Source organism: Silene latifolia, chromosome 1 (genome assembly GCF_048544455.1).
Source record: "Silene latifolia isolate original U9 population chromosome 1, ASM4854445v1, whole genome shotgun sequence".
NCBI lineage: Eukaryota > Viridiplantae > Streptophyta > Magnoliopsida > Caryophyllales > Caryophyllaceae > Silene > Silene latifolia.
The window spans coordinates 195,086,006-195,113,612 of record NC_133526.1 but is presented as its reverse complement, the minus strand read 5'-3'; the positions used below and the strand labels follow the sequence as shown (position 1 = coordinate 195,113,612).

Genomic DNA, 27,607 nt, shown 5'->3' with positions numbered 1-27,607 from the left:
CGCCCCCTTAGTATATACTCCCTCCATTCAACTCCACATGGCCCTTTTCTATTTTACACACTATTCACAAGTGAGCATTCAATATCGATTTTCTCTCAATACGTAAGTGAAAATATATTCATGTGGGATCTTGTTTGATTCGTCTTTACGAAAGACATTAAAAATATATAACTTTTATAATTTTTGCAAATACGTAGCTAATGATATTTACCGCGTAAAACGCGCGTTGGCAAACGTGAAAAAAGAAAAGGGCCATGTGGAGTTGAATGGAGGGAGTAGGGGATTATTATTGTAGTCTTGTAGAGTATGTATGTAGACCATTTTTATTATGTACCATTTTAAATATTAAGAAAATAAGAATTACCTCCTCACGTCTACCCTCCAAAACTCCACTGTATTAATTTTCAAACCAACCCTTAAAAAAAAAAAAAAAAAAAAGATCTTCACAATTTACCTCTACATTCTAAATGTACAAATTTCAAACCAACACGTAAATATAAATCGCATCATAAAATCCATCAATAATTTACTTAACTACTAAGATAAAATCTCTATAATAATTATGGCAATTACATAAATATAATCGTATCATAAAATCCGTCAGTAACATATACTTCTACGTTAACCACTAAGATAAAATCTCTACGCTAATATGACGATTATGTAAATAAATACCGAGTATAATATAATTGTCATCAATTCCGTCAATCCCCAGTCCTCACAATTCCACATTCCCAGGCGACAGTCCACTCGGTCACTCACATTTCTCTCCAAAAATCTCCGCATTCACCGTCGACTGTTACGAAAACTCTCGTAACGCTCAACTCGCTTTCTCGACTCGGTCACTCGTGAGTTCTCAACTCAGGCAGCCATGGCTGCCGCTACCGCTCCTATCGTTATGAAGGAAGCACTTACAGTACTACTACTCTCCCTCCTTTCTATTCCGTCTACTTTTTGTTTTTTCAAATTTGTATTTCGCGCGTTTTTACTGTAATTGTCGAAGTAGATAACGTAATTCGCTGATTTTATGCGTTAGATCTGCGTTGGACTTACAGTATAATGACTTAAGAACTGTGAATTTGAACATTTTAGAAAACCTAATTTTTGTTCGTTTAATTGAATTTTGATCCGTAATTCATGAGTTAATGTGGAGTGGAAGTAATTAATAGTGATATTATCGTTGTTAATTGTAATTGTGTGAAGTGGAGTGAAATTATCGGTGATATCAGCGCTGTAATTTGCGTCTGTTGCATCTTCGACGCTTCAATTTGGTTGTGTGTCGTGTCCGACGCTTGCAGCTGTATTGGAGGAACATTTGTTTGCGTTTTTAACTTCAGTTGTCTAAGTAGATAGCGTAATTCGCTGAGTTTTGTATATATCGCTAGCAGAGTTGTCACAGGTTGAATTTGATCCATAATTCACGAGTTGTTGTGAAAAAGTAGTAAGTGTATAGATATTAGCGTTGTTGCGGTTGTAGTTGTGTGAATTGGAGTGGAGTGAAATTCATCAGTTATATTAGCGTTGTAGTTTGCGTCTGTTGCTTCTTCGACGATTCAATTTGGCTGCGTGTCGTGTTGACAGTTGCAGCTGTGTCGGAGTAACCTCTGTTTGCTTTTTTTTTTTTTTTTTTTTTTTTTAATTTCAATTGTCTTAGTAGATAGCATAATTCGCTGAGTTTTGTGTATATTCATGAGTTGTTTTGAAAAAGAGGTAATTGTATAGATATTAGCGTTGTTGCCGTTGTTGTTGTGGAAGTGGAGTGAAAATGGTAAGTGATATTGGCGTTGTAGTTTGCGTTTTAACTTCGATTGTCAAAGTAGATAGCATCATCACTATCAAAGGTCACACTGGTTGAATCTGTTCCGTAATTCAGGACTACTTGTGGAACAGAAGTAATTGTCACATTTGTCAGCGATTTTAGGCATTGTGTGAAGTGGAGTGTACATCGTCGGTGATATTAGTGCTGTTGTTTGCGCTTTTAAACTTCAATTGTCGAAGTAGATAACGTAGTTCACTGATTTTATGTGTTTAATATGCTTAGGACTTGCAGTAGACTGCGGAGAAATGTGAATTGAACAGTATCACTAACAAACCCTACCTTTTTAACACTAGCTAATGTGGAAGAAAACTAATAGCAGTGATACTAGCGTCCTAATTGTGTGAATTGAACAGTATATCACTAGCAAACCCTAATTTATTTTTCACTAGTTGATCCGCATTCCACGAGCTAATATGGAATGGAAGTAAATAGCAGTGATATAGCGTCCTAGTTGTGTGAAATGGAGCGAATGTGATTATTGACCCTGGCGTTATAATTTTGTGAACTCGCTCTACTTTCTAGTAGAGTTTTAATTTCCCCATTAAGTTCAATTGTCAAAGAAGATACCATAGATCGCCAAGTTTAAGTCTTGAATTTGCTTAGAGCTTTCAACAGAATGACTGGAGAGTGAGATTTGTGATTTGAACATCACTAACAAACCGTTGTTTTTCATCTTGTGAATTTTATCCTTAACTTGTAACTTCGCATGGAATGTCAGTAACCAGTAGAGATTTAGCACTGTAATTGTGTGAAGTGTAGTGAAATTGAGTGGGTGAAATTTTCCTGAAATTGCAGTTACCAAGCATAGGGATAAGTCCGCAATTTATCACTTTCACTAACGTGACGATGGAGTCAGATAAATACATATGTGTTCGAGAGACCTCGCCGCAGAATAGCATCGTTATTATCGATATGAGCATGCCTATGCAGCCGTTAAGACGGCCTATGGCAGCTGATTCTGCTTTGATGAACCCTAACGCGAGGATCCTTGCCCTTAAAGGTGAGACTGCACTTTTAATTTTCTTGCTTATTTTGTGACATTATAGTTTTTTAATCTTCTTCGTGAGTTTTGGTTGAATATGCGTTTGACACTGATATTTGCTGATAGTTTGCGTCGTTCTTGATAGCGTCTATAAATTTGTATATTGATTTCTCTTATGTCCTTGTTGGCTTGTTTTTTACCGTCGTAGATGCTTTGGAGTTTTGTTATTCAAGCTCATTCAGTCATTGCAATGTACCTTATTTTTATTTGTTTTTTTTTTTCCTACTAATGACCCGCTGCACTTATTCAAGTGTTGATAATCAAACATGCATCGGAATGATATCTCTGTTTTTATTTCTCACGGGTCTTTTAAATCTGACTTTCGCCGCATTTCTATTATGTAGCTCAACTAGCAGGAACCACTCAGGATCACCTTCAAATATTTAACATTGACGCAAAAGCTAAGATCAAGTCCCACCAAATGCCCGAGACAGTACTGTTCTTAGATTTTTTTTCCAGCTTTTATTGGCTACGTACTTGCTATTCACTATCATACTCTCAATTTGTAAATGTTGAATAATGTTTTTTTTTTTTTTTTTTTTTTTTTGCGGCTGTAGGTTGTCTTCTGGAAATGGATTACCCCAAAGATATTAGGTCTTGTTACACAGTCTTCTGTTTATCACTGGTCTATTGAAGGTAATGCCTTTTTTCTTTGTAGATGGTGAAATCTTTTACTTTCAGTTAAAGATATGTTTTGTCTTAAGCTTATTGGATGCCCTTTTTTTTTTTTTTTTTTTTTTTTTTTTTTTTTTTTTAATAATTTATTTAGGTGACTCGGAACCTGTGAAAATGTTTGAGCGCACAGCTAATCTTGTGAACAACCAAATAATCAATTATCGTTGTGATCCTTTGGAGAAATGGTTAGTTCTAATTGGAATTGCCCCCGGCTCTCCTGAGGTAGAGACTCGTCTTATATTTTTCAGAATTTTGTGATTATTCAGTCTTCTGTTGAATTGGTATCTTGCATGAAACGTGCCACTGTTAATCTGGTATGATCTTAATGTGCATGGTACCTGGTCATTTTTAAGTGGAATTAGATCTTTTTCATGTATGATATAGACATTGCTAAGTTTTGTACAAAGAGAACTGAAATCCATTATTTTTGCTGACCAACTGATCTAAATTTTTGTATCACTTATTTCATTGAACTGCATGCCATGTATTTTCATTATATCTTATGTTTCATGAAAGATTGAAATGGCGAATCCTTTTATTTTGGGATGATTCATCAGTCTCGAATAATTTTGGATTAAGGCTCTGTTGTCGTTGTTGGTAGTAGTGGTGGTGGTGGTGGTTCAGGCTGAATCCTTCTTATTTCTTGGTTTGCCATCTTTGTACAAATTTTGATATTCTTTGTCGTGATGCAGAGGCCACAACTGGTAAAGGGAAATATGCAACTATATTCAGTGGACCTACAGCGTAGTCAAGCCCTTGAAGCTCACGCGGCATCATTTGCACAATGGAAGGTGCTTACATATGTTCAGCTAGATACTAACTCTAATGTTTAAGCAGTAGAGTAGTTTCGTATTTGTTTTTTATCTGCTTGTGTCTAATTTATTTTATTTGTGTTATAGGTTCAAGGGAATGAAAGTCCTTCGACCCTTATATCCTTTGCTACCAAGACCTCCAATACTGGACAAGTGACCTCAAAGTTGCATATCATTGAGCTTGGTGCGCAGGCAGGTGCGGACGTGGTGTTATTTCCTCATAAAGTTTACCTTACTGTTGTTTCTGAGAAGTTAAATACCTAACTGATACAGGCAACTTAGTGATACAAAAATGAAGTCATTGATTGATCGGTCTTGGTGTTCCTTGTTTTAGTTGCATAAAGAACTGAAAACTAGGAAGCTTCTCATCATATATACGCCTTCATTATGTCTATTCATGTACCTTGCGATATTGATGGTTCCCCATTCTTTAAATAGGTAGCTGTTCAGTTTTTAGATGCTAGTTTTTATTTGGTTCATGGATTAAAATTGAAAAAACGTGTTTCAGGAAAATCTGGATTTAGTAAGAAACAAGCGGATCTTTTCTTCCCGCCTGATTTTGCTGATGACTTCCCAGTTTCAATGCAGGTAGATTTTATGACTTTCTTTCGTAGAGAGCCGCAGAGTAGTAGCTTGATAACTTAGTTGAGTCAGTAACTGACAAGTCTGTATTTTGCAGATTTCTCAGAAGTACAGTTTGATCTATGTGATTACAAAGCTTGGGCTGCTATTTGTGTATGACTTGGAGACTGCTAGTGCAGTATATAGGAATAGAATTAGTCCAGATCCAATATTTTTAACATCAGAAGCATCCTCAGCTGGTGGTTTTTATGCTGTTAACAGACGAGGTCAGGTTTTACTAGCCACTGTTAACGAAGCAACAATTATACCTTTCATTAGTGGCCAGGTAGAATGCCTTGAATTTTTATACTTTACGATATTTAAGTTGAAGCAATCAACTTTTGGCATTGATGAATTCGTTTGTTATTTGTAGCTCAACAATTTGGAGCTGGCGGTTAATCTAGCAAAGCGAGGAAACCTTCCTGGTGCAGAAAATCTGGTAAGTTTAGTGGATTCAAGTTGATAGTTCACTTTGCTAATTGTGTGAAATACAGTGTATCTACAGTAAAGATGAAAAGCTTTTTTTTTTTTTTTTGTATTTGACAACTAAGCAACCTCATTTTACTCGCTGTTAAAGGTTATCATTTTTTGGCTTGACTGTATGGTCTCTACTTTCTCCAAGTCTGGATTTACCAATTTAAATGCTTATTACCAACAGCGTTTGAGCTGGAAATAATAACTTCATCGCAGTAGTACATATATACATTATACTTCATGCCAACGGTCATATCAAATTTGCCTGTCTCAACAAATCTAGTCAGTTATTTATTTTATTTTGGGTCGGATTTTAAGCAAGTTGTCTAGTTTTTAACTTTTTATATGATAAGTCATGAAATTGTTTTCCTGTTTCATTTTTTTATGCCTATGAAAGTTTCTATCAAGCGATTATATTAGTGTACTGTTTCAGTATTTTGTTATTGTTTTACCGAGATTACTTGATTTCGTTGCAGGTTGTCCAGCGCTTTCAAGAATTATTTGCTCAAACCAAATACAAGGAGGCAGCTGAACTTGCCGCCGAGTCTCCACAGGGTATTTTACGAACTTCAGATACTGTCGCCAAATTCCAGGTAAACTTCTATTTATTTGAATAGTGGGTTCCCCTGGTGCGCAATATTTTGTTGAGATTGCTGTTGTATTTCATTTGGTACTTAAAAAGATTGATGCGAATGAAACTAATTAAATAATTATTCATGGGCCTGTTTCCTGATTGTGGAAACAAGTTATAAACGTTAGATTGAATGTGATTGTGCCAGAACTCTGATCACTCTTTTCTGATAAACTCAGAGTATTCCTGTGCAAGCTGGACAAACTCCTCCATTATTTCAGTACTTTGGAGCGTTGTTAACGAAAGGAAAACTCAATTCCTTTGAATCGCTGGAGTTGTCTAGACTAGTTGTTAATCAAAATAAAAAGAATCTTTTGGAGAATTGGGTGGCAGAAGACAAACTTGAATGCAGTGAGGAGCTTGGGGATCTTGTAAAGGTTGGTTTGAATCAACACTTGCTTTTGCTTTCCAACTTTTGTTGTTTACTTGTTTCAGCAATGTTTCTGGATGTTAGGGCAATTTTTTTGATCATTTTTTCGGCTTTTCTGATCTTCCGTGGCCTTGCAGACTGTGGATACTGACCTTGCTCTCAAAATCTACATTAACGCTAGGGTCACACCAAAGGTTATGGCAGCATTCGCTGAAAGAAGGGAGTTTGATAAAATTCTCATATACTCAAAGCAGGTTCGCGCTCTTACTATTATATATCCATATACGTAATATAATTGCTGTACTGTCAACATTTGATCCTTTGAAACCCTATGCCTATTTCATTATTTGCCTCTTTCTGAGAGCTTACTTTTATTTTAAACAAGTTAACTTTAGATCTGATGGATGTTACAGTCTACATTGTTGTGCTGCTTGAGGATGATCAGTAATTACCTTTTTTTTGGTGGGGTAACACACGGATGGTTATCTCATGTAGATACCATCACTTATAGACAGAAGTCACACGGTAAACCTGGTTTTCGTTTGCAATTATGCCAAAATTTTTTTGGCGACTTTTAAAAAGTATTTCAGAGTAGATCAGAGTACTTCAAATTTGCTGTAGCTCTTACTCTGACGTGTCGAGTGTTTGTATATTTATAGGTTGATGTGCTACTATCCATAAACTTGTCCAATTTCTTGTGTTCACGGAACCCTTTGACGTGTTATTATATAGGTGTGATCCTTCATATATGTATCTCTTACTCACACTCAACTTTGGTTGATATCTACAGGTTGGGTACACTCCTGATTATTTGTTTCTTCTGCAAACAATTTTGCGGACTGATCCTCAGGTTAATAAAGTATACTTTGAGTGATGTGAGAGATGATGATCGTGATTTGGTTATACTCATGTACAATTGGCTTTATGACAGGGAGCTGTCAATTTTGCTTTGATGATGTCACAAATGGAAGGAGGATGCCCCCTCGATTACAATACTATTACGGATCTATTCTTTCAGGTAATGTTCATGTCTTTGTTGTATTGTTATCTTTTGCAGTCATTCATTCTGTAGAAAATCTGATGCTGCTGCCTATTTATATCAGAACTGATGCTTCTTTGAAATCCTTGTCCATATTTTTGGCTTTTAAATTGCTAGCATTAAGAGATTGTCTTGTTTGCTTTCTTCTCTCAGAGAAACTTGATTCGTGAGGCAACTGCATTCCTGCTAGATGTCCTCAAGCCCAATTTGCCAGAACATGGTTACCTTCAAACAAAAGTGAGAACTTTTTTTCATGGATTATTTCATGATGGATCTTATTAGCTGTATCCTGTATCTTGCTGACACATCACGAATCAAACAGGTTTTGGAAATAAATCTGGTTACATTTCCCAATGTAGCAGATGCCATCTTAGCTAACGGCATGTTCAGCCATTATGATCGTGCCCGGGTTGCACAACTTTGTGAAAAAGCTGGTCTGTATTTACAGGCTCTTAAGGTAACTTGTGTCTTTGTTCTACTAGTGCTTTTCACCTTTTTTTGGATATTCTTACGGATTAATTTTGCTTTCACACATGCAGCATTATAGCGAGTTGTCTGATATAAAGCGTGTTGTGGTTAATACACATGCCCTCGAGCCTCAGGTTTGGGCTTTCAAATTTTAAATTATTTTCTCTGTCAATGTATTTGAGGTCTTCTCTAAACCTGTCATATTTCTCCAGGCACTTGTCGAGTTTTTTGGCACGCTTTCGAAGGAGTGGGCTCTTGAGTGCATGAAGGATCTCTTACTTGCTAATCTGAGGGGCAATTTGCAGATCATTGTGCAGGTAATTTTGCGTCCTTGAGTTGTTTCTCTGTTACTCATAACTTCAAGCTGACTGACTTTAAGTATTTCATGGTTCTTGCAGGTTGCCAAAGAATACTGTGAGCAGCTGGGTGTTGATGGTTGCATGAAGCTCTTTGAACAGTTCAAATCTTATGAAGGAATGTATTTTTTCTTGGGCTCATACTTGAGCTCCAGGTAAGTTCTTGGATACTCATTAACAAACTTTATCAGAAATTTATGTCAACTGCAAATGCATATGTACCAAGTTTATTTTATTTTATCTTATTTTTGCAGTGAGGATCCAGAAATTCATTTCAAGTACATTGAAGCAGCTGCTAAGACTGGGCAGATTAAGGAAGTGGAACGTGTAACTCGTGAATCCAACTTTTATGATCCTGAAAAGACGAAAAACTTCTTGATGGAAGCCAAACTTCCAGATGCAAGGCCTTTGATTAATGTTTGTGACCGTTTTGGGTTCGTACCAGATCTGACCCACTATCTCTATAAGAATAGCATGCTCCGCTATATTGAAGGTTACGTGCAAAAGGTAAACTGTCTTGTTTGAGAGTCTGTTTGAGACCCTATCAATCATGCCTGGTATCGTGTTAACTGATGAGTTTTGTTCTACAGGTCAATCCTGGCAATGCTCCTCTAGTTGTAGGGCAGTTGCTTGATGATGAATGTCCTGAAGATTTTATTAAAGGCCTCATACTTTCAGTCCGTTCATTACTACCTGTGGAGGCTCTTGTGGAAGAATGTGAGAAGAGGTGGGTCCTTGTTATCTCTGTATTAAATAATCTTCCGGTACTCTGTGTGATTTTTCCTATCCAATGATAGCCTGTTATTGTTTTTTTGAACAGAAATCGATTGCGCCTGCTTACACAGTTCTTGGAGCACCTTGTTAGTGAGGGTAGCACAGATGTACACGTTCACAATGCACTGGGTAAAATTATCATTGACAGCAATAACAACCCGGAGCATTTCCTTACAACAAATCCATACTATGATTCCCGTGTTGTGGGCAAGTATTGTGAAAAGAGGGATCCTACTCTTGCTGTTGTTGCTTACCGACGCGGACAATGTGACGATGAGCTTGTTATTGTAACAAACAAGAACTCTCTTTTCAAACTCCAGGCTCGGTAGGTTTCATATTTGACTTTTCATTAACAACCATACTGATGCTTTGTCTGTGTGAGGTCCTGTTTAATACTCTATTGGTGACCCGATTTCCTCCAGGTATGTGGTGGAAAGAATGGATGGTGAGCTGTGGGAAAAAGTTCTAAGTCCTGAGAACGAGTACAAAAGACAGTTAATTGATCAAGTTGTCTCAACTGCTTTGCCTGAAAGCAAGAGCCCTGAGCAGGTTTCTGCTGCCGTTAAAGCCTTCATGACTGCTGATCTTCCCCATGAGCTTATTGAGCTTCTGGAAAAGATCGTACTTCAAAACTCTGCTTTCAGTGGCAATTTCAATCTGCAAAATCTGCTCATCCTTACTGCCATTAAGGCAGATCCGTCGAGAGTTATGGATTATATCAATAGGTTGGACAACTTTGATGGACCTGCAGTTGGAGAAGTGGCAGTGGAAGCACAACTGTTTGAGGAAGCATTTGCCATCTTTAAGAAATTTAACTTAAATGTCCAGGCGGTAGATGTTCTATTAGACAATGTTCGGAGTGTTGACCGTGCCGTCGAATTTGCTTTTCGTGTTGAAGAGGATGGTGTATGGAGTCAGGTTGCCAAGGCCCAGCTTAGGGAGGGTTTAGTCAGTGATGCTATCGAGTCATTTATACGGGCTGAGGATTCGACTCAATTCTTGGTAGTGATCAAAGCCGCTGGAGACGCAGATGTTTACCATGATTTGGTAAAATATCTTTTAATGGTTAGGCAAAACGTCAAGGAGCCCAGGGTTGACAGTGAGCTTATATATGCATATGCGAAAATTGATCGACTCAGTGACGTCGAAGAATTTATTCTTATGCCTAATGTTGCCAACCTCCAAAATGTCGGTGATCGCCTCTATGATGAAGCTCTATACGAGGCGGCAAAGATAATTTATGCTTTTGTTTCCAATTGGGCCAAGCTCGCTGTTACACTAGTGAAGCTGAAACAATACCAAGGTGCTGTTGATGCAGCTCGCAAGGCCAACAGTGCAAAGACGTGGAAGGAAGTATGCTTTGCTTGTGTGGATGCAGAGGAGTTTCGGTTGGCTCAGATCTGTGGTCTTAATGTAATCATACAGGTAGCTTATTTTTCATTTAGGCCTTGTTTGTATACTACTAAATTAGGAGGGAAAAGAAGGGGAGGGGGAAGGAGGGAAGGGGAGGGAGAATAGAGGAGGCCATTTTTCCCTCCAAATCTTTCCTTTGTTGGAGGGGAAATAATTTGACTTGGAGGAAGGAAATAGAGGGATCCAATTTCCCTCCCCTCCTAATTCCTCCGCCTTCATTTTGCTAACCTAACAAAGGATTTCTCATCCTTCCAAATCCCTCGCCTCCCTTTCCCTTCAAATCCCCCAATCCAAACGTACCCTTAAATTTCCCTTATTATTTATTCTCCATTCATTTTAGCTCAAAAACGCGTGAGGGAATATACTCTAAGTAGCAAATTTATGTTGAATTTTCTCAATCATGAATTTTTGTTAATTGTAGGTGGATGATCTGGAAGAGGTCAGCGAGTACTATCAGAACAGAGGATGCTTTAATGAACTTATATCTCTAATGGAGAGTGGGCTGGGATTGGAACGTGCACATATGGGTATCTTCACTGAGCTGGGTGTCCTATATGCCAGATTTCGTACCGAAAAGCTCATGGAGCATATCAAATTATTCGCAACCAGGCTTAATATACCCAAGCTGATTAGGGCTTGTGATGAGCAACAACACTGGAAGGAACTTACTTATTTGTACATTCAATATGATGAGTTTGACAATGCTGCTACCACCGTGATGAACCATTCTCCGGAGGCTTGGGATCATATGCAGTTCAAAGATATTGTTGTTAAAGTTGCAAATGTGGAGCTTTACTATAAGGCTGTTCACTTCTACCTACAAGAACATCCGGACCTTATTAATGATGTTCTAAATGTTCTTGCACTTCGTGTAGACCATACACGTGTCGTGGATATCATGAGAAAGGTGCCTTTTTTTCTCCTCTCTTTCATTTCCGTTGTGTAGTTTCTTTGGTTGTTAGTTGTTACTACCTACGTCTTATTTATCTTAGTTCCCATCCGACTTTAGTGCTCAACTTTGACCATTGCTACTACATCCACATTAAATTGTCGATGTACTATTGGTCAATTCGATTTAACAAAATAACTATTTTCATATTACCAATTTTTTTTAAAGTTGTAGCTATTATTATAGTGGGTAAAAAATTGTCACAGTTGAAGTTGAGTGACAGTATAAATGGCATTGATTTACGTGTTTTACTTTATCTGATCCTTTCTTTTACTGCACGAATTCTAGGCGGGTCAACTTCCACTTGTAAAGCCATACATGGTCGCTGTCCAAAGCAATAATGTAGCTGCAGTGAACGAAGCATTGAATGAAATCTATCTGGAAGAAGAGGACTATGACAGGCTTCACGAGTCAATTGATTTACATGATAACTTTGACCAGATAGGCCTTGCTCAGAAGGTAGGATGATTTCCTGTATTTTGAGAATATATATGGGGCGACGACTTTTTTTTTTTTTTTTTTTTTCCTCGGGAAATTGAGTGTTGACTCTTGATGTCAAATGTCAATCTAATACAATATTCGGTTCATGTAAAACAGGTTGAGAAACATGACTTGCTTGAAATGAGACGTATTGCAGCTTACATTTACAAGAAGGCTGGCAGATGGAAGCAGTCCATCGCATTGTCGAAGAGAGACAATCTTTACAAAGATGCTATGGAGACTGCCTCCCAATCTGGTGATCGTGAACTTGCCGAAGAGTTACTTGTATATTTCATTGAGCAGGTATAAGTCATGTGGGATCTTCTTTTGAGTTGGTCTTTCTGGTGAATGATTTTTGTACGTGAGTTGCTTGCTTTTAATTTGTCGGAACATGTTCTAATGTGTCTAATGCCTCTGCAGGGAAAGAAAGAGTGTTTTGCATCATGTCTTTTTGTTTGTTACGATCTGATTAGAGCTGATGTGGTACTGGAACTTGGATGGCTAAACAATATGACCGATTTTGCCTTCCCGTATCTCTTACAGGTGAATGGAGTTCGTATTCTGCTGTTAATATTTCTGCCTTCACATTTTTCCTAATTATTTTTATTTTCATTTGCAGTTCATTCGGGAGTACACGGGCAAGGTAGATGAGCTCATTAAAGACAAACTTGAGGCGCAAAAAGATGTCAAAGCAAAAGAGGCAGAGGAGAAAGACACGGTTGCACAGCAGGTACGGTTTTTCGTAGTACATTGAGTCATTAGTATATTCCATAAAGAAAAAAAGTTGAGTCTGCGGCTTCACACGCTTTGGACACTTATTTATTTGTCATTTAATTACAAATTAAAGGATCAGTCTCAGTGTAAAGCCGCCTTGTATGAGATTTTACTTAAACAAGAAAGCCGAAAGGAGAAGGCACCATGACTTTACATTGTTATATACCGTAACTTCCAATAACGCGTGCTTTTCTAAATGGTGACTTGCAGAACATGTATGCACAGCTGCTCCCTCTTGCTTTACCAGCACCACCAATGCCAGGGATGGGAGGTGGTGCCGGAATGGGTGGCGGATTTGCTCCACCACCTATGGGTGGGATGGGCATGCCTTCTTTTCCCTATGGCATGCCAACTATGGCCTCTTTTTGACAGATTATCCATGTGCATTAAGATTTTGTAGGCGGTCTTATCATGGCAACGTCAATTTTTCTAGTGGTTGAGGTTGTCTAAATACGGCTTGGTATGTTGATAGCTATATATGGTCATTTGTGTCTTTGGCAGTGAGGATGATTTGTCTTTAAATCTATTTTCGATTTATGATCAATAATTTGTTTCGAGTGGTGGTGTAAAATTGCTGTGTATAGATTGTATAGGTAGTATTGTCTTCCGACGGTATGGTCGTCGTTTTTTTCCGTTGAGAAAATAACTAGTCTCAGAATTTTTTCACCTGTTCTCAATGTTCTAGATCAAGTATTCCAGGTTTCATACTACAAATTAATGGGAGGGATCGTAACCACAATTTCTTTTACTTCTGTAAATTTTATTTTTGCAGTTAAGTGAGAATGGATGACGAGATAGAGTGTGCGGAAGTTACGAGACTCTTTTTCCTTTAAATTTATCACGGCGGATTCAAGTCTTGCTTATACAATTACTAAAAATACTACATTTTTCCTATCTATCGAAATCAGCCCTAGAGAAGCATACGGAATAATGATCAAACTACTTTCCACATTAATGTCAACATAGGCACTTGTAGTTTTCATGGTTTCACGTTTAATTTCACATAATTCACTTTCGTGGTCAAAAGTTCTAGCTAATATGGTGACCAAATCGGAATTCAAGGGTGTGTTTAAATTGAGGGTTTTGGAGGTAATGAAAGGAAGGGGAGTAGGGTATTTAAATTGGAGTGAAATGAAAGGGAAGAGATTTGGAGGAACCCATTTTCTCTCCTTCAAGCCTAATCAAAATCTCTCTACAATAGGCAAAATTTAGAGGGAAAGAAGAATTTTAGAGGGGAGGAAAAATAAATCCCTCCATTTCCCTCCTACAAGGCAAATTATTTCCCCGCAATATAGACAAGATTTGGAAGGAAAATCACCTCCTCAATTCTCCCACTCCTCCTTCCCCCTTCCCTTCATTTCCCTCTTTTTTTCCTATCCATTATGGAAAATACATGAATGACTGACAATAAATGGAAAATAATAAAACATCATGACATTAACGTGTTCTCAGGATACTCAAACGTGAGTAAATTCAAAACTAACACTGCATAGTCCTTCAGACCTTTACAAAATCAATAAGCCCTGCAGGATCTAAATATCTAATTCACCTCTACCGATCCAGAATCATAAAAGACCGTGTCGCAGAGAGCGGTATCAGGTCAACACGGAAATAACTAGACAAAACACAAAAGAAAGTACACCAACTAAATATACACTAGGAATCTAGGATGGTCATCCCTTAAAAGTTCAGCCTAGAAGATTAATGCCCGCTAATTTTTACAGCATTACCTAGCTAATTCCCCACCTGGTCGCTACAATCTGATGTTTCGTTTAGGTGGTCTCCAAATTCCAAAATGAAAACTAGCATTCACGCAGCACGGTGCAACTAATAATAAAATATCCGAAAAATCCCTGCAACTACCATTGAGACATTTACCTAAATCGAGAAGATCTCCTCAACTTCGCTGCATTAGAGGAAACAGCATCGGAAACCTGTGTGCTAGCTTGGGAGCTCCTTCCCCTCTTCCTCGGACGTGGTTGCTCTGTTTCTACATTTGAATCATCCTCATCATCGTCCACGGCTTCTGCTTTCGTAATTACATATGGCCATGCTTCCTTGCAACCAGGACACACTTTTTGAGCCTGGAAAATGACTTGGTTGTTAGTTATGGGATTATAACACACACACACACTAGTTACAAATTACACAAGAGCAAGATGTGATCACCTTTTTCTGGGAGAACTTTTTGATGAGACAGTACTTGTGAATCCTGACGGTACAATTTTCATTGGGACATGACTCGGCCTGCGTTAATATGGATGCAAAATATGTGAGAACAGCCAAAGATGTTATGATAAAACCAGGGAGTTTTGTATGCGGCAGTCTCATGCTTAACACCAACCTAAATCCTTGTATATTCCTAACACAATTATAAGGTTAATAGGTTGTTCTTATACGTCAGACAGTGCATGTAGGTTTCATGCAAGCATTAAGGCAAATTAGTTTCAATTTTCGAGTTTCAACGTAAGCTTGCAGATCTTTTTTTTTTTCCGATTTTTGAGTAATCGGTTTACTATCTCTCACTGACACAAGAGTATGAAGCTACTTCATTAAGTTGTCAGAATATCAAAGTATCAAACATCTTTTAAAGAAAGAAAAAAATCGTTGGTTTTCTAGAGTAGATGGAACAACAATCATTACAGTTGTATACTCCTAAACAAAAAGAAGAGTGGGGGACAAAGGCAGGGATAAGGAAAGATAATTACCTTCACCCCAGCCTCGTTGCAAACCTCACATGCAGGAATCTCATTATTGCGGAACCAACTTCGGAGATCAAGGAATGATCTAACACCGAACCCAATGTTACCATCTACATTGGACAGCCATCCATCACGGATAAGCTCCTCGAGAGTCTTTTCTTTCTGCGACAATGAAAAATTGCGGAGTGCAGCAGGTACTTCCTGTGACTGAGACCCTGGCTGTGGTTGTGAACTGCTTGCAACCTGCTCATTAGTTGTTACCATAACACTTGTCAAAACTCTGAATCCCGGATAAGCATGCATATAACAGAACTAGAAAAGGAAGAACCAGTACATAAAAATCTATCATAATTACTAGGCTGACTCGCTGAGAAGCAATAACCGACAGAAAAATTCGTCTAATTCCACTTGAACTACTTAAATCACTGAAAAAAAGTTAATGCTACTGCACACACAGCAGATGCATATTTTTGGGGAGTCCATTTTCTCTCCATTTCCTAAAAAGAAATGGAGAGGCAAGTACCTACTAATGGCCTGGATCGCATTTTGACAACATCTAACGGTTCTAAATTTACGCATAAAAATAAAGGGAAAATGAGAGTGAAAGGGAAATTATTATTCAAATAGATTGTGAGAGGAAATGGAGAGACAGGAAATGGAGAGGATCCATTTCCTGTTTTTGGGTACTATTATATACATTGATTTATAGTGATGAAGATCTACTCCAGAAGATGGACATCCGACTGTTCTGGTTAGCCTATTATGTGAACTTATTTTCCATCAAGTTAAACCATCATGAATTTTTTTTGGAATGTAATAATCTATTCACTTTGGAGTTTGGTTCACTGCATTTTCTTGTTGGTTCATACAAATGAATTTGCCATTCTCTCACTTTGGTTACGAATCTCCACCAAATCAGGCCCATGTAAAAGTCCACATCAACCTTCTCTTACAAATTTTCCATCTCTAAGACTGGTCTAAAAGCGAATATAGAGAGAAAGATCAATTTACCCTAACACCCTTGCTTCATTCTCCCTCTCCTTCTCCTCCCTCCATTTCCCGCTTCTCCAACCCCCATCCTTTCCACCTTCACAATTTTTGCATAAAACAAAGGGTAAAAGACGAGTCATTCGTTCATTAGACCAACTGAATCCCAAGACAATATATGACCCCTCGGCCAGCATATGTACCAGAAATTATGCAGTGCACAACTCCAATGAAGTGTATATGACTATATGACAATAGTGTGAAGGAAATTATAAACTTTACTGTGTAAACTGTGAACGATAGTACAGGATAAGAAATGTTCACGCACCGGGTTGTCCAACTTTACATGAAGAGCGCTAATATTAGTTATGCAACCCTGTCCTGCAGCATCTTGCACAATTGCTTCAATCTGTCATTTTATAACAAATCTAAACATTACATTTCTAAGAAATCTACAACACCACAATCCTCCTCTGACATTTGACGCCAATCAATCAATTCAAAATGTCATCTACCAAATCATAACCACCAACCCAGACATTCAACCAACAAAAATCACCCTTCAAACTAACAAATAATTGTTGTACAATACTGTTCACTTCATGTTGTTTATCCTTCGTCTTACTTATATTGCTTTTTTCATATAACCCTTTCACCAGCTCATTTTATCTCAAACTGACGAAACGTAAATATAAAAATTTATCTGGTTTATTTTAGTTTCCAACATTAGTATTACACTATTAATGATGATGGCATAAGATGCATTCACATTCTATACCACCTCAACATCTATATCTTAGCTTTGGCTTTCAGCATAGAATTGTTCACAAATATACATCCGGGTCAGTAAATGACTGCAATTGTATTTTTTTTGGTAAAAATTAACTACCTGGACCACACACAATAATAAAGACATGAACCTAAATGATACCGAGACACAAGTGTAATGAGGTTCACAATTTTGGCTAGGTCCACGTTAATTTGAAACACACGCATTTGAACATTAAATAGAGATAAGTGAAGGAACAAGCTTACAATGCCTTTGTAGAAGGCAATCTGAGGAACGGAGTACTTTGTACCGAGCTTCGAGTGTTCATCAGCAACATTATTAACAACGCCATAATAAATTTTACCATCATACTGATTTCTACAAGCTCGCAACTCAATTTGAGCAAAAGCTAGCTCCTGATTTATCTTCAGCAAATAATCATTGAATAAATTCTCGTACATACCTACACGATAACGATTTACAAATTCAACTTGAAATTAATCATCAAATCACGATTCACTTTGAGCAAAAGCTAGCTCTTTCATAATCTCCATTAAATAATCATTGAAACAAATTCTCATACACACCTAAACATTAACGATTAACAAAATTTAACTTAAAACTAATTAGAAAATCACAATTCAGTTTAATCATTGAACAAATTCTCGTACACAGCTACACAATAACGGACTACAAATTAAACTTAACAGTAATCTTAAAATCACAATTTATTTTGAGCAAAGCTAGCTCTTCATTTATCCTTCAGTACATAAACATCGAACAAATTCCCGTACATGCCTACGCAATAACGATTTACAAGTTTTAACTTACAACTAATAAAATCACGCCCGTTAGCTGTTTGTTGTTAGTCAGTTAATAATCAAAGAGCCAATTCTTGTTCGCACCTACACCAATAACGGTTTACAAATTCAACTTCAAACTAAATCATAAAATCACAATTCATTTGAGCAAAACCTAGCTCATTGTTGTTAATCTTGAGTAAATAATCATTGAACTAATTATCATACTCACCTACACAATAACGTTTAACACATTCAACTTCAAACTAAACATAAAATTGCAATTCATTTTGAGCAAATCCTAGCTCAATGTTAATCTTCAGTAAAGAATCATTGAACAAATTCTCGTAGGTACATACACAACAACAATTTTGCAAATTCAACTAAAATACATAATCAAAAAATCACAATTCATACAGTTCAAAAGAAACATTATGATGCTAATCATTGAACAGATTCTAGTACACACCTCGAAAATAACGAATTACATTTCATACGGTTCGAAAATTACTGAAACGTTAGGAGGATAATCATGAACAAATTCTCGTATGCACCTACACAATAACGAACTACGAACTCTCAACTTAAAACAAAATAATCATAAATTCAGAAAAATATGATGATAATCGTTGATCGAATCCTCGTACACACCTAGAAAATAATGAATTTTAATTCAACTTCAAACTAATCACAAAATCACAATTCATATACAGTAGTTCGAAATTACAGAAACATGATAATCATTGGACAAATTATCGCAAAACCTAGAAATCAATGAATTTCAAATTCAACTTCAAACTAATCATAAAATTACAATTCAAGCAGTTCGAAAATTACGGAACATTATGGTAACAATCATTGAACAAGTTCTCATATAAACCTACACATTCTAAACTTCAAATTAATTGTAAAATTACAAATCATATAGTTCAAAATTACAGGAACATTATGAATTATGATGATAAAATGATGAATTAATGAAGAGGAAAAAAAAAAACCTGGATTTCTTCCGGTGATTCCTTCGAAAACCTTGTGAAATTCAATGGAAGTAAGAGGACCGCGAGAGAGTAGAGATTGAATCAAAGTGTGGTGTTTCCAGTTTAATTCCGGCATTTTCGATCGTATTTTGTGCTTTCGAAACCCTAGTTTTCGACAAAGGGTAAAGGAGAGAAGTAAATTGGGTATTTGGCGCTGAGGTTTTTAGATTTTATGTTATTTTGGCGCCAATTAGTTTAGTGTTGAAAAAAAAAAACATAAGACATTATAATATAAAAGGTTTTTGATAACTGCTACCACATATAATTCAGATTTTACCAACTGCTACCAAAGTAAAATTTCTTTAAAAACTACTACCAATGTTGTTGGTTCGGATTAAAACTAACTACCCAATAACCACGAACCTCCTATTTACGCATGAAAAGACAATACTACCCATATTTTACACTCTCCTCACTCATATCATCCCATTACCCAAACTTATCCCTCTTTTAACCTACTTAATTTATTTACTTCACTCATCACCCATTAATCAACCTAAACACAATCCTTTAAACTTCTCATTTTACTCCCAATTAAATTGGGGATTTTGCAACCTAAAATCGTCTAAACCTTATTCTCCAAATCAGCTAAATCCTTGATTAGAGTTAAATCCAATCTGAAGAACCCAATGTTTTCCAATCCCAGAATCCCCAAATTCGTCCCTTTTTCCAGTTGGCACCCCACAACTATTAAGGAAGGGTTCATTCCCAATGGCTACGTATCTGGAAATGGGTGCAACGGGGTTTCATTAAGCTAGAGTGGTGTTTGCATGAGTAGAATAAGCATAAAAGTAAGAGCGGAAACTCAATAAGTGAAGAGATATTGCGGAACAATGTGCAACAATATTACCCACCTCACCTGCAATAGGTTACTCCATAATAGAGAAGGAGACGGATATCGGCGAAAGGTGAGAAAATGATTGAAGAGCAAGTAAAGTGAGGAGTTGACAATTAATTATTGTCAATTCCATTGCCCCATTCGACATTGCTAATCTAGAAAACGAAAAAATTAAGAACCCTAATTTGATAATTTACTATGGGTATATGAAATGGAGGAAGAAAAAAGATGAGATAGAAAATTTATGTGAAATTGAAGATGAAAAAGTTGAAATATGAAGTCAAATGAATTGAAAAAAGAGAGAGTGAGTGAGAATGAGAATTGAAATTAGTGAAATTTAAGATGAATGAAAGAAGAATGAATTAGAAACACACAAGGGAGGGGGTAAGGGCATTAAAGGAAGAAAAAATAGAACTTAAGATGAGAATTGGAAATGGATGGCTGAGATCATTTCTATTTGCTTCCTAACCTGATTTAGTAGTTAGTTTTAATCCGAACCAACAATATTGATAGCAGTTTTTAAAGAAATTTTACTTTGGTAGCAGTTGGTAAAATCTGAATTATACGTGGTAGCAGTTATCAAAAAACCCTAATATAAAACCGTTTTACACAAGTGATCAAGTGAATACGGGGCATAAAACCGTTTTTTTTTTTGAGTCCATTTTTGAAATAATGGTCAAAAATAAAATATTTATCGTTTTGGGTCGGTTTTGAAAATATTTGTCAAAATGGTGTCCACGTAGGCTCGGGATTTCTAGACCTGAAACACGCCACTACTAATGGCGTGTTTTGTGAAGGAAACACACCATTAGTAGTGGCGTGTCTTTACAACAATTTTTTTACTCAACTGACTAAACTTAAAAAAAAAAAAAAAAAAAAAAAAAAAAAAAATTACACAAGACACGCCATAGGGGATGGCGTGTTTCCCCTCCGAAACCCGCCATTCCCAATGGCGTGTTTGTTTTAGTCCATTTTTTAATGAAATTTCTTTCCCTACTCATTATAAACACGCCATTTGTAGTGGCGTGTTTTAGGTCCAGAAATCCCGAGCCTACGTGGACACCATTTTGACAAATATTTTCAAAACCGACCCAAAACGACAAATATTTTATTTTTGACCATTATTTCAAAAATGGATTCTTTTTTTTTTAATAACTATTTTTTCCTTTGTATATATGAATTCAGGATCTCTTTTATAGAAGAATCCATTTTACATAGAATTCATCATTTGTATTTTGGAGTTTGTTGTATTTTTCGAGGTTAATAGTAATTTTTCCAGGTTAATATTTAGGGTTAATTCATGAGAATAATTTAACCTAAGCCCCCTCTTCTCATATTAATCCGTCATAATGTTTAACTGAGAATAATCTTAACTATTGCATCATTTAACTTTTATTAAACCCATGGAATGGAAACCTGAAGAACCGGTATCCTTGACTATGTAACCCTTAACTAGTCAACCTTAGCTAAACTGCATCCTCTTCAATCTTCAGACCATCTCCAACCATGAGTTTTTCTTCTCCTCTTCTCACTCTCTCTTATCACTTCTTACTCATCCACCTCACTATTCCTCAACTTTTCAATTTTACTCCTCCAACCATAATTTACTCTTATTCTTCATCTCAATCTATTTTATTATTTATCTCTCTTACTTTAACCTACCCACCAATTAAAATATTGCTAAAATACTCACTTTTTGATACGTGTTATATGTTCAATTAAATGCAAGTTGTAAAGTATGGTGTGGAATGCAATTTGATGCAAGTGGGCCTTCTACGCGCAGCGTTTTGTTCCTCTACAAACAGCGGAGCGCTTTCTTCCTCGTTAATATGAGGCCACTTTTTGATACATCCTCATGGTTGGAAGCCCCACTTTTCACATCCTCAATTTTTCGCTGCATTTCATCCGCATCGTTGGAGATGCTCTCACTCCTTTATCTTCTCCATCATCAATCACCAAACACCCAAAATCAAAACCCCCACAACACCCTTCATCACCAATATTACCTCTAATCACCAAACTAGTCATCAGTCATATCAAACACTTAACAACAACCACCACCAAAACCATTCTCGCTGGCACGGTTGCAAAGGATACTGATTTGGTATACTCTCGATTTTGGTTTCTATCTCGATATTTTTATAGGCTTCTGATGTCGGTTGATATGCAATCCATGGGGGCCAATATGGCCGCAAAAGGCTCAAATTAGAGTCATGGACCATGGTAACCTTAACGACCTCTAATTGTATGTGGTGAGAAAGTTAGGGAATGAGTTTTGTGGTGGCTGATAATGGTGCTGGCGTTTATGTGGCAGTATAATTTAGTTTGCAAGGAAATGATGCTGAGTGGGTAATAGGGAAGCAGGAGAATAGTATAGATGTTTAGGTATACAAACATGCTGGTGGGTGTCTTGTTTATCAACTCTTCGCAAGGAAATGATGCTGAGTTCAAGTGCTATTTCAATTGTAGCAAATCCTATGAACTTGGGGTTTATGTGTTGGGCAATTAGGTTAATTAATTAATTAACTAGGGTTTTCTGGATTTTTTATGAATTTGGGGTTGAATACTTGAATGTTCTCTTTTTTTTTTTTTTTTTTTTTTTCTTGAAATCTGGGAGTTTCAACAATAAGGAAGAAGAAGAACAAGAAAAAAAAAATTGCACAGAGAATGAAGAATTGAAGAAGGAAAAAGAAATGAGGAAAGAGCCAGAAAAAAATAGAAAAGTGGTGGACCAAATGTGACCTGTTGGAAAACAGGTTGTATCAGGTCAAAAAAGGACCAAGTTCAGTACAAGTTAAATGATGCAATAGCTAAGATTATTCCCAGTTAAACATTAGGATGGATTAATATGAGAGGATGAGGTTTAGGTTGGATTATTTCCATGAAATAACTCTAATATTTATATTCATCATTTGTATTTTGAAATTTAATACTTGCTTAATTCGTATTCTCCTCTTCAAACCTTTTTGTCTAAAGATGGTGATAATTCATGATTTCATGAATCTAACAACTTTTCTGGTAAACTTCAAGAAATTCATAAAATTTCCTCACCGAGTACGGCCATTTAAAAATTCTTTGAAGAATTTTTATAAATAGGCTGATTTATACGAGTATTGGTACTACATCTGATGTATAATCTATGAACCGGGGCCGCCATCTACATACTACAATAGGCGAATAACATCCCAACTAAAAAAGAATACGAGAATTAGTGTGGAAGTAGAATGATACGTCCATTAATCAGCAATGTCGATTACATCTAGTGATTCTTCGTTCTTATGACAACAATTTATACTTCCTCGCAGTACACTCAGACTAATACACAAGATTTCACAGGGAGAACCAAACTAAAGGTTTAAAATCTTCCGGTTGAGTTGCTCACCCGCAGCATGAGCGCCATGATGATGATGATGGTCATGATCATGGAAAAGTAACGTTAAGATTCCGACCAAACATAGAACAGAACCCACAAGCAGCTTGTCATACCGCTCCACCCAGTGAAACTTAAGCTGGCTTGCACCGTAGAAGGAGAGAGCTACCAACGAGGTCATCACGGTTATAGTGCTGCACGAAAACATAATCACCCACTAATAAGCTCATTCGCCAGCATAGGACTCAAAAACAATGACGGGAAATCCAGGTTTATTAAGCTTTTTTTATCAAATTGAGAGCTATAGGAATGGGCTGAGAGAAGCTTAGGAGTTATTCCTCCCACAATTATGACGAATTCCATCCCTCGCTAGAAGTATAGGTTTGACTCGGTGGTAGATGCATTTTGTAGAATGCAAGATCACTGGAGTCCACGAACATTGGGAAGCTACATTCTTTTTGGCGCATTTTGCCCAATTTTATACAACAAATAACATAAATCGTACAAATTTTATATAATTATGTACTACAAATATTTTTTAGTGGGATCCGATCACTAGCGTGATTATTAGAACCTCAAAAGATAACATTCCACCGTAATGTGCCCTCAACTCATCACACATCACTGATTTCTCCTGCAAGCAACAGAGTTGACCCCGGTAGCACCCGCCACCCAATGTGAATAACGCTAAAGAGACATCTTGCCCGACAGCTGACTCGATAAAATCAATATGGATCCCCTAATACAGCTTAAGAATGTACTACCTCACTAAATTTGGCTTTTTTTACCGGGGGTACTTAACTATGTTGCTCGGAAGCTTAAATATTACATCGTGTATCCGTGTTGGACACTCGACACTCAGACATGAGCAAGAGACTCGGACATTGCATTTTAGAACAAAACATGATTTTTCTTCGTAAAAAAGTTGAATCCGACACTTGGACACGTACCCGTGTTGAATAATTCTAACCGAGTCGGAGCAACATAGGAACTATTTAGTGATGAAACATTACCTGAACAACAGAACTATGATGGCTAGGATCATCATTGATTTAGAATTGCCAACTGCCAAGAACACTGGAAGTGTGGTTGCGCATGGTGATAATGCCGGAACCAGTACAAGCCCAGCAACTGCCATTTTCTCCATGGGTTGTTGATGAGAATGACTATGACCACCCCTTCCGGTTAAATACAACATAATGTAACTTCCACCGAGAACCACAAGTAAAAGAGAAGCAAGTTTATGCACGGTCTCTTCCCCCGCAATGGTATTTGCCATTGTTATGGCTGTTATACCTAGAAGTGAAGTAGAAAACACATGCAAAAACGCTCCAAATACAGCTGCGCAATGAGAAATGAATTACTTTTTTGGTCAATGAATCCAAAGAATAATAATATACTTAGCATATAAATGTGAAAACAAGGCATTGGGGTTCATCACCATTTTTTCAGGAAGTCTCGTGGCTTATTTGGTCATAGTGATACAGAAATGCAGAAAGTGAACCTTTAGCAACATGACGCATTTCCCAAATAATTTCCTACTACGAGTAAGAACGGTCGTGTTTGATTCAATACACAAGAATATGATTCAAAATCAGTAAGGGTCACCACAACTGCTTCGAAGCAGCTAAAATGAAGACTTAACTAGTTCAATGTTACTAGTATCAATTATATACTCCCACTATCGGACAATGGCCATAGCCTTGCCTTCCCAAAATGAAAACGGCTCATCCCATTTCAGGACATGCTTTCAGTTATGATATACAGCACATAAACATATTCCACCCAAAAACAAGACACTCATTAGATATAGATTACGCCTTTTTTTTCTCCCAATTCACAAAATTTTAGTGTCACCACTCACCACCTATAAAAGGGGAAAGAATTCCACACTGTTCTCAGTTCTTCAACTACGCCTATCATCCATATGGTAATAGTATTTCTATTCTCGAAAGAATTCCACACTGTTCTCAGTTCTTCAAATACACACTATTGCCATTATTGAAGTTAAAGAGCCTTCATCCATATGGTAATAGTATTTCTATTCTCGAATCTCTCAAGACTAATGACCTTTTGCAGCATGGCTGCCAAAGTGCCAACTGCAATCATGTTGAAGTCAGAACTGAAGATACGAAAAAACCTCTCTAGTTTAATGGTACCCGGCCCTCAGATGAGGCGAGTACTACTTAGACAGCAAACTCTATATTCCATCATCTATTAACAAACCAAAAAATGTACCTTCACTAGAAAAATGTTAGCTACCTTCATGCCCCCAAACTAAATCTCATTTAACATTACCGATTTGGAAAACTCAGCTCAACCATCGACAATTGACAAAACGATGGAAAAAGAAAAACACCAAAAAAAAATAAGGCTTCATGAAGCCTTCATTCATAACCCACAACACCCTTTACACAGCTCACATGAATACCGATACCTATACCTATTAATGCATTGAGGTATTGACTTCATTCATTCATAACCCACAACACCCTTTACACGGCTCACATGAATACCGATACCTATACTTATTAATGCATTGAGGTATTGATTATAGCCAAATAACTAATAACCGCCAAAGAAATCTATACACATCGAAAAATGGCTATTCCTTCAACCCCCAGATCCCCAATTTAGCTCAATTATGCCACATTATCTTCCCCTTCCAATCACCACAAACAGTAAATGGGACCTATGTTACTCTGACTCAGCTACAAGTGTCGTGTTGTGCCGGACACTCCCAAGTGTTGTACACACGACCAAAGTGAAGTGTCGGAATAACATACAACAGAACAACAATGATCCAACCAAATTCACATCCCATGATCTCATAACAATTTCCAAACCAAAAAAACACTCAAACCCACATAGATCCACACTAAAAACATACCAATTCTATGAATCAAAACCAACCCACAAATTATTACCAAATCACAAGCTCAATTCACCCAAAAAAAACCTAACAAATCAATCAATCAATCAAACAATCAATTACAAACTTTAATCAGCTAAAACAAAAATAACCCATTATCCAAACTTATAAAACAAATCAAATTAACAAAAATTGAAATAAAATTAATTAAAATATAAAGGAAAAAAGCTTACTAACTAAAAGGGTACGAGAAAGGGTCCATTTTTGGGCACGACCGACAATAGAAAAAGGTAACCAATGAGTTGGGATGAAGGAATGTAGTAATGAAACTGTTGCAATTCCTCCAATTGTTGATAAATCTTCTGCTGTTATTCCTTCCATTAATTAATTAATGTCAATTCTCTGTAATATTCAGTGAAGATCAATGTAGAGCATCTTAGATTTTGTGATGTGTACTTGTGTAGTTATTCAGGTATGTGACCCTTTGTGAACGGTTGGTTGTCTCAGATGAAACATGAGTTTTTGTAACCGAAACGAGCTGTGTTTGCATTCGGATGGGCTCGAGATTGGCTTGGAATATTGAATTTGAGCTCGAGTTCGGGTATCCTGAGATTGGCTAGGAATATGGAGTGACTTGGAAAAAATAATCTGAACTTGGCCGGTTTTATGTTCCTTTTATTTGCGCACGTTTTAAATTTAACTTAAAAGTACCAGTTTTGAAAAATAGGCATGATTATATAATTCAAAAATGTAAATGCAACAACATAGTTTAAATTGAAAAATTAATTAAAACTATTGAAATATATTAAAAAAAAAAAAAAAAAAAAAAGTCTAAACAGAGTTCCAGACTAGCCTTAATGAGCTTAAGATCAATATGAGTTGAGTTAGGCTCGAATCGATTGGACTCAAGAATGGTTTGATCGAGCTCAAACCCTGTATCGATTTGATGAGGCTTTAACTCGGTATCGATTCAACCAGGCGCAAATCGGGTAACGAATCAAACCGGTTTTTAAGGCTCGGCGAGTTGGCTTATATCATTTGCAAACAACTACTCAGAGTATAACATAGGGTAGAAATTGGATTACGCATGTAGTTATGTAAATAGTCACTATACCAAATCCTTTATTACATCAACTGGATATTGAATTATTGGAATTTGGAGGTTATATTATACTTTAGACTCACCTTAAACCTTTTTTATGGTGCTAAAAATAACTATAGAAATTCATATTGGATATTGTGATGTATCACGTCATTGAAATCTGCTTGTAGTAATGTGGTAGAATAATTAATATGAGAATATAAAACAAACTAAATCTTATGATAATTATGAGTTGAGTTAACATCAATTAGTTTTGACGTAGTTATTTGAGACATCGATAAGACACAAATTTAAGGTTTTAACTCAAAAACACGAGTACCTTTGTGTGATGCAATGGTAAAATAAAGGTGTCTATTAACTTTCTGAGCAATATTTAAGCGTATATAATGTGATACACCTATAAAAATAAATGCATCATACATGAAAAAATGGT

At 36.7% G+C, this 27,607-nt stretch overlaps 3 protein-coding genes across 3 annotated transcripts; 1 reads left to right on the top strand and 2 right to left on the bottom strand.

Annotated features, from left to right (window-relative positions):
- The first annotated feature begins 610 nt into the window (after positions 1–610).
- On the top strand, positions 611–13,445 carry LOC141615304 (clathrin heavy chain 1-like). Its single transcript, XM_074433715.1, has 30 exons — positions 611–916; positions 2,615–2,819; positions 3,206–3,294; positions 3,419–3,497; positions 3,631–3,758; positions 4,229–4,327; positions 4,436–4,544; positions 4,857–4,936; positions 5,028–5,255; positions 5,343–5,408; positions 5,920–6,036; positions 6,254–6,451; positions 6,582–6,698; positions 7,235–7,294; positions 7,376–7,462; positions 7,637–7,720; positions 7,806–7,940; positions 8,023–8,085; positions 8,164–8,268; positions 8,350–8,462; positions 8,562–8,814; positions 8,898–9,034; positions 9,128–9,406; positions 9,504–10,506; positions 10,916–11,401; positions 11,732–11,902; positions 12,041–12,226; positions 12,344–12,466; positions 12,543–12,653; positions 12,908–13,445. Exons 1-30 carry the CDS (start codon positions 872–874, stop codon positions 13,064–13,066), a joined length of 5,115 nt encoding a protein of 1,704 aa, XP_074289816.1. The 5' UTR covers positions 611–871; the 3' UTR covers positions 13,067–13,445.
- A 691-nt stretch (positions 13,446–14,136) lies between these two features.
- LOC141615294 (uncharacterized) lies at positions 14,137–19,156 on the bottom strand. Its single transcript, XM_074433708.1, has 6 exons — positions 18,954–19,156; positions 17,422–17,618; positions 16,715–16,795; positions 15,406–15,642; positions 14,867–14,944; positions 14,137–14,781 (listed from the first exon to the last, which is right to left on the bottom strand). The coding sequence occupies exons 1-6, from the start codon at positions 19,066–19,068 to the stop codon at positions 14,572–14,574; spliced, it is 918 nt and encodes a 305-aa protein (XP_074289809.1). The 5' UTR covers positions 19,069–19,156; the 3' UTR covers positions 14,137–14,571.
- Positions 19,157–23,044: 3,888 nt separating this feature from the next.
- LOC141615279 (uncharacterized) lies at positions 23,045–26,628 on the bottom strand. The gene is made up of 3 exons (XM_074433703.1): positions 26,306–26,628; positions 24,214–24,541; positions 23,045–23,394 (listed from the first exon to the last, which is right to left on the bottom strand). Exons 1-3 carry the CDS (start codon positions 26,451–26,453, stop codon positions 23,178–23,180), a joined length of 693 nt encoding a protein of 230 aa, XP_074289804.1. The 5' UTR covers positions 26,454–26,628; the 3' UTR covers positions 23,045–23,177.
- Between the last annotated feature and the right edge of the window lie 979 nt (positions 26,629–27,607).

Coding starts and splice junctions, on each gene's coding strand:
- LOC141615279 (XM_074433703.1), bottom strand. CDS start 26,453: ATGGAAGGAATAACAGCAGAAGATTTATCAACAATTGGAGGAATTGCA. Junction 24,542..26,305: donor TTCTCGTACCCTTTTAGTTA/GTAAGCTTTTTT, acceptor CTCATTGCGCAG/CTGTATTTGGAGCGTTTTTG. Junction 23,395..24,213: donor ATCATAGTTCTGTTGTTCAG/GTAATGTTTCAT, acceptor GTTTTCGTGCAG/CACTATAACCGTGATGACCT.
- LOC141615294 (XM_074433708.1), bottom strand. CDS start 19,068: ATGCCGGAATTAAACTGGAAACACCACACTTTGATTCAATCTCTACTC. Junction 17,619..18,953: donor AATCACCGGAAGAAATCCAG/GTTTTTTTTTTT, acceptor GTTATCGTGTAG/GTATGTACGAGAATTTATTC. Junction 15,643..16,714: donor ATGTAAAGTTGGACAACCCG/GTGCGTGAACAT, acceptor ACTAATGAGCAG/GTTGCAAGCAGTTCACAACC.
- LOC141615304 (XM_074433715.1), top strand. CDS start 872: ATGGCTGCCGCTACCGCTCCTATCGTTATGAAGGAAGCACTTACA. Junction 5,256..5,342: donor TACCTTTCATTAGTGGCCAG/GTAGAATGCCTT, acceptor TGTTATTTGTAG/CTCAACAATTTGGAGCTGGC. Junction 6,699..7,234: donor TTCTCATATACTCAAAGCAG/GTTCGCGCTCTT, acceptor TGATATCTACAG/GTTGGGTACACTCCTGATTA.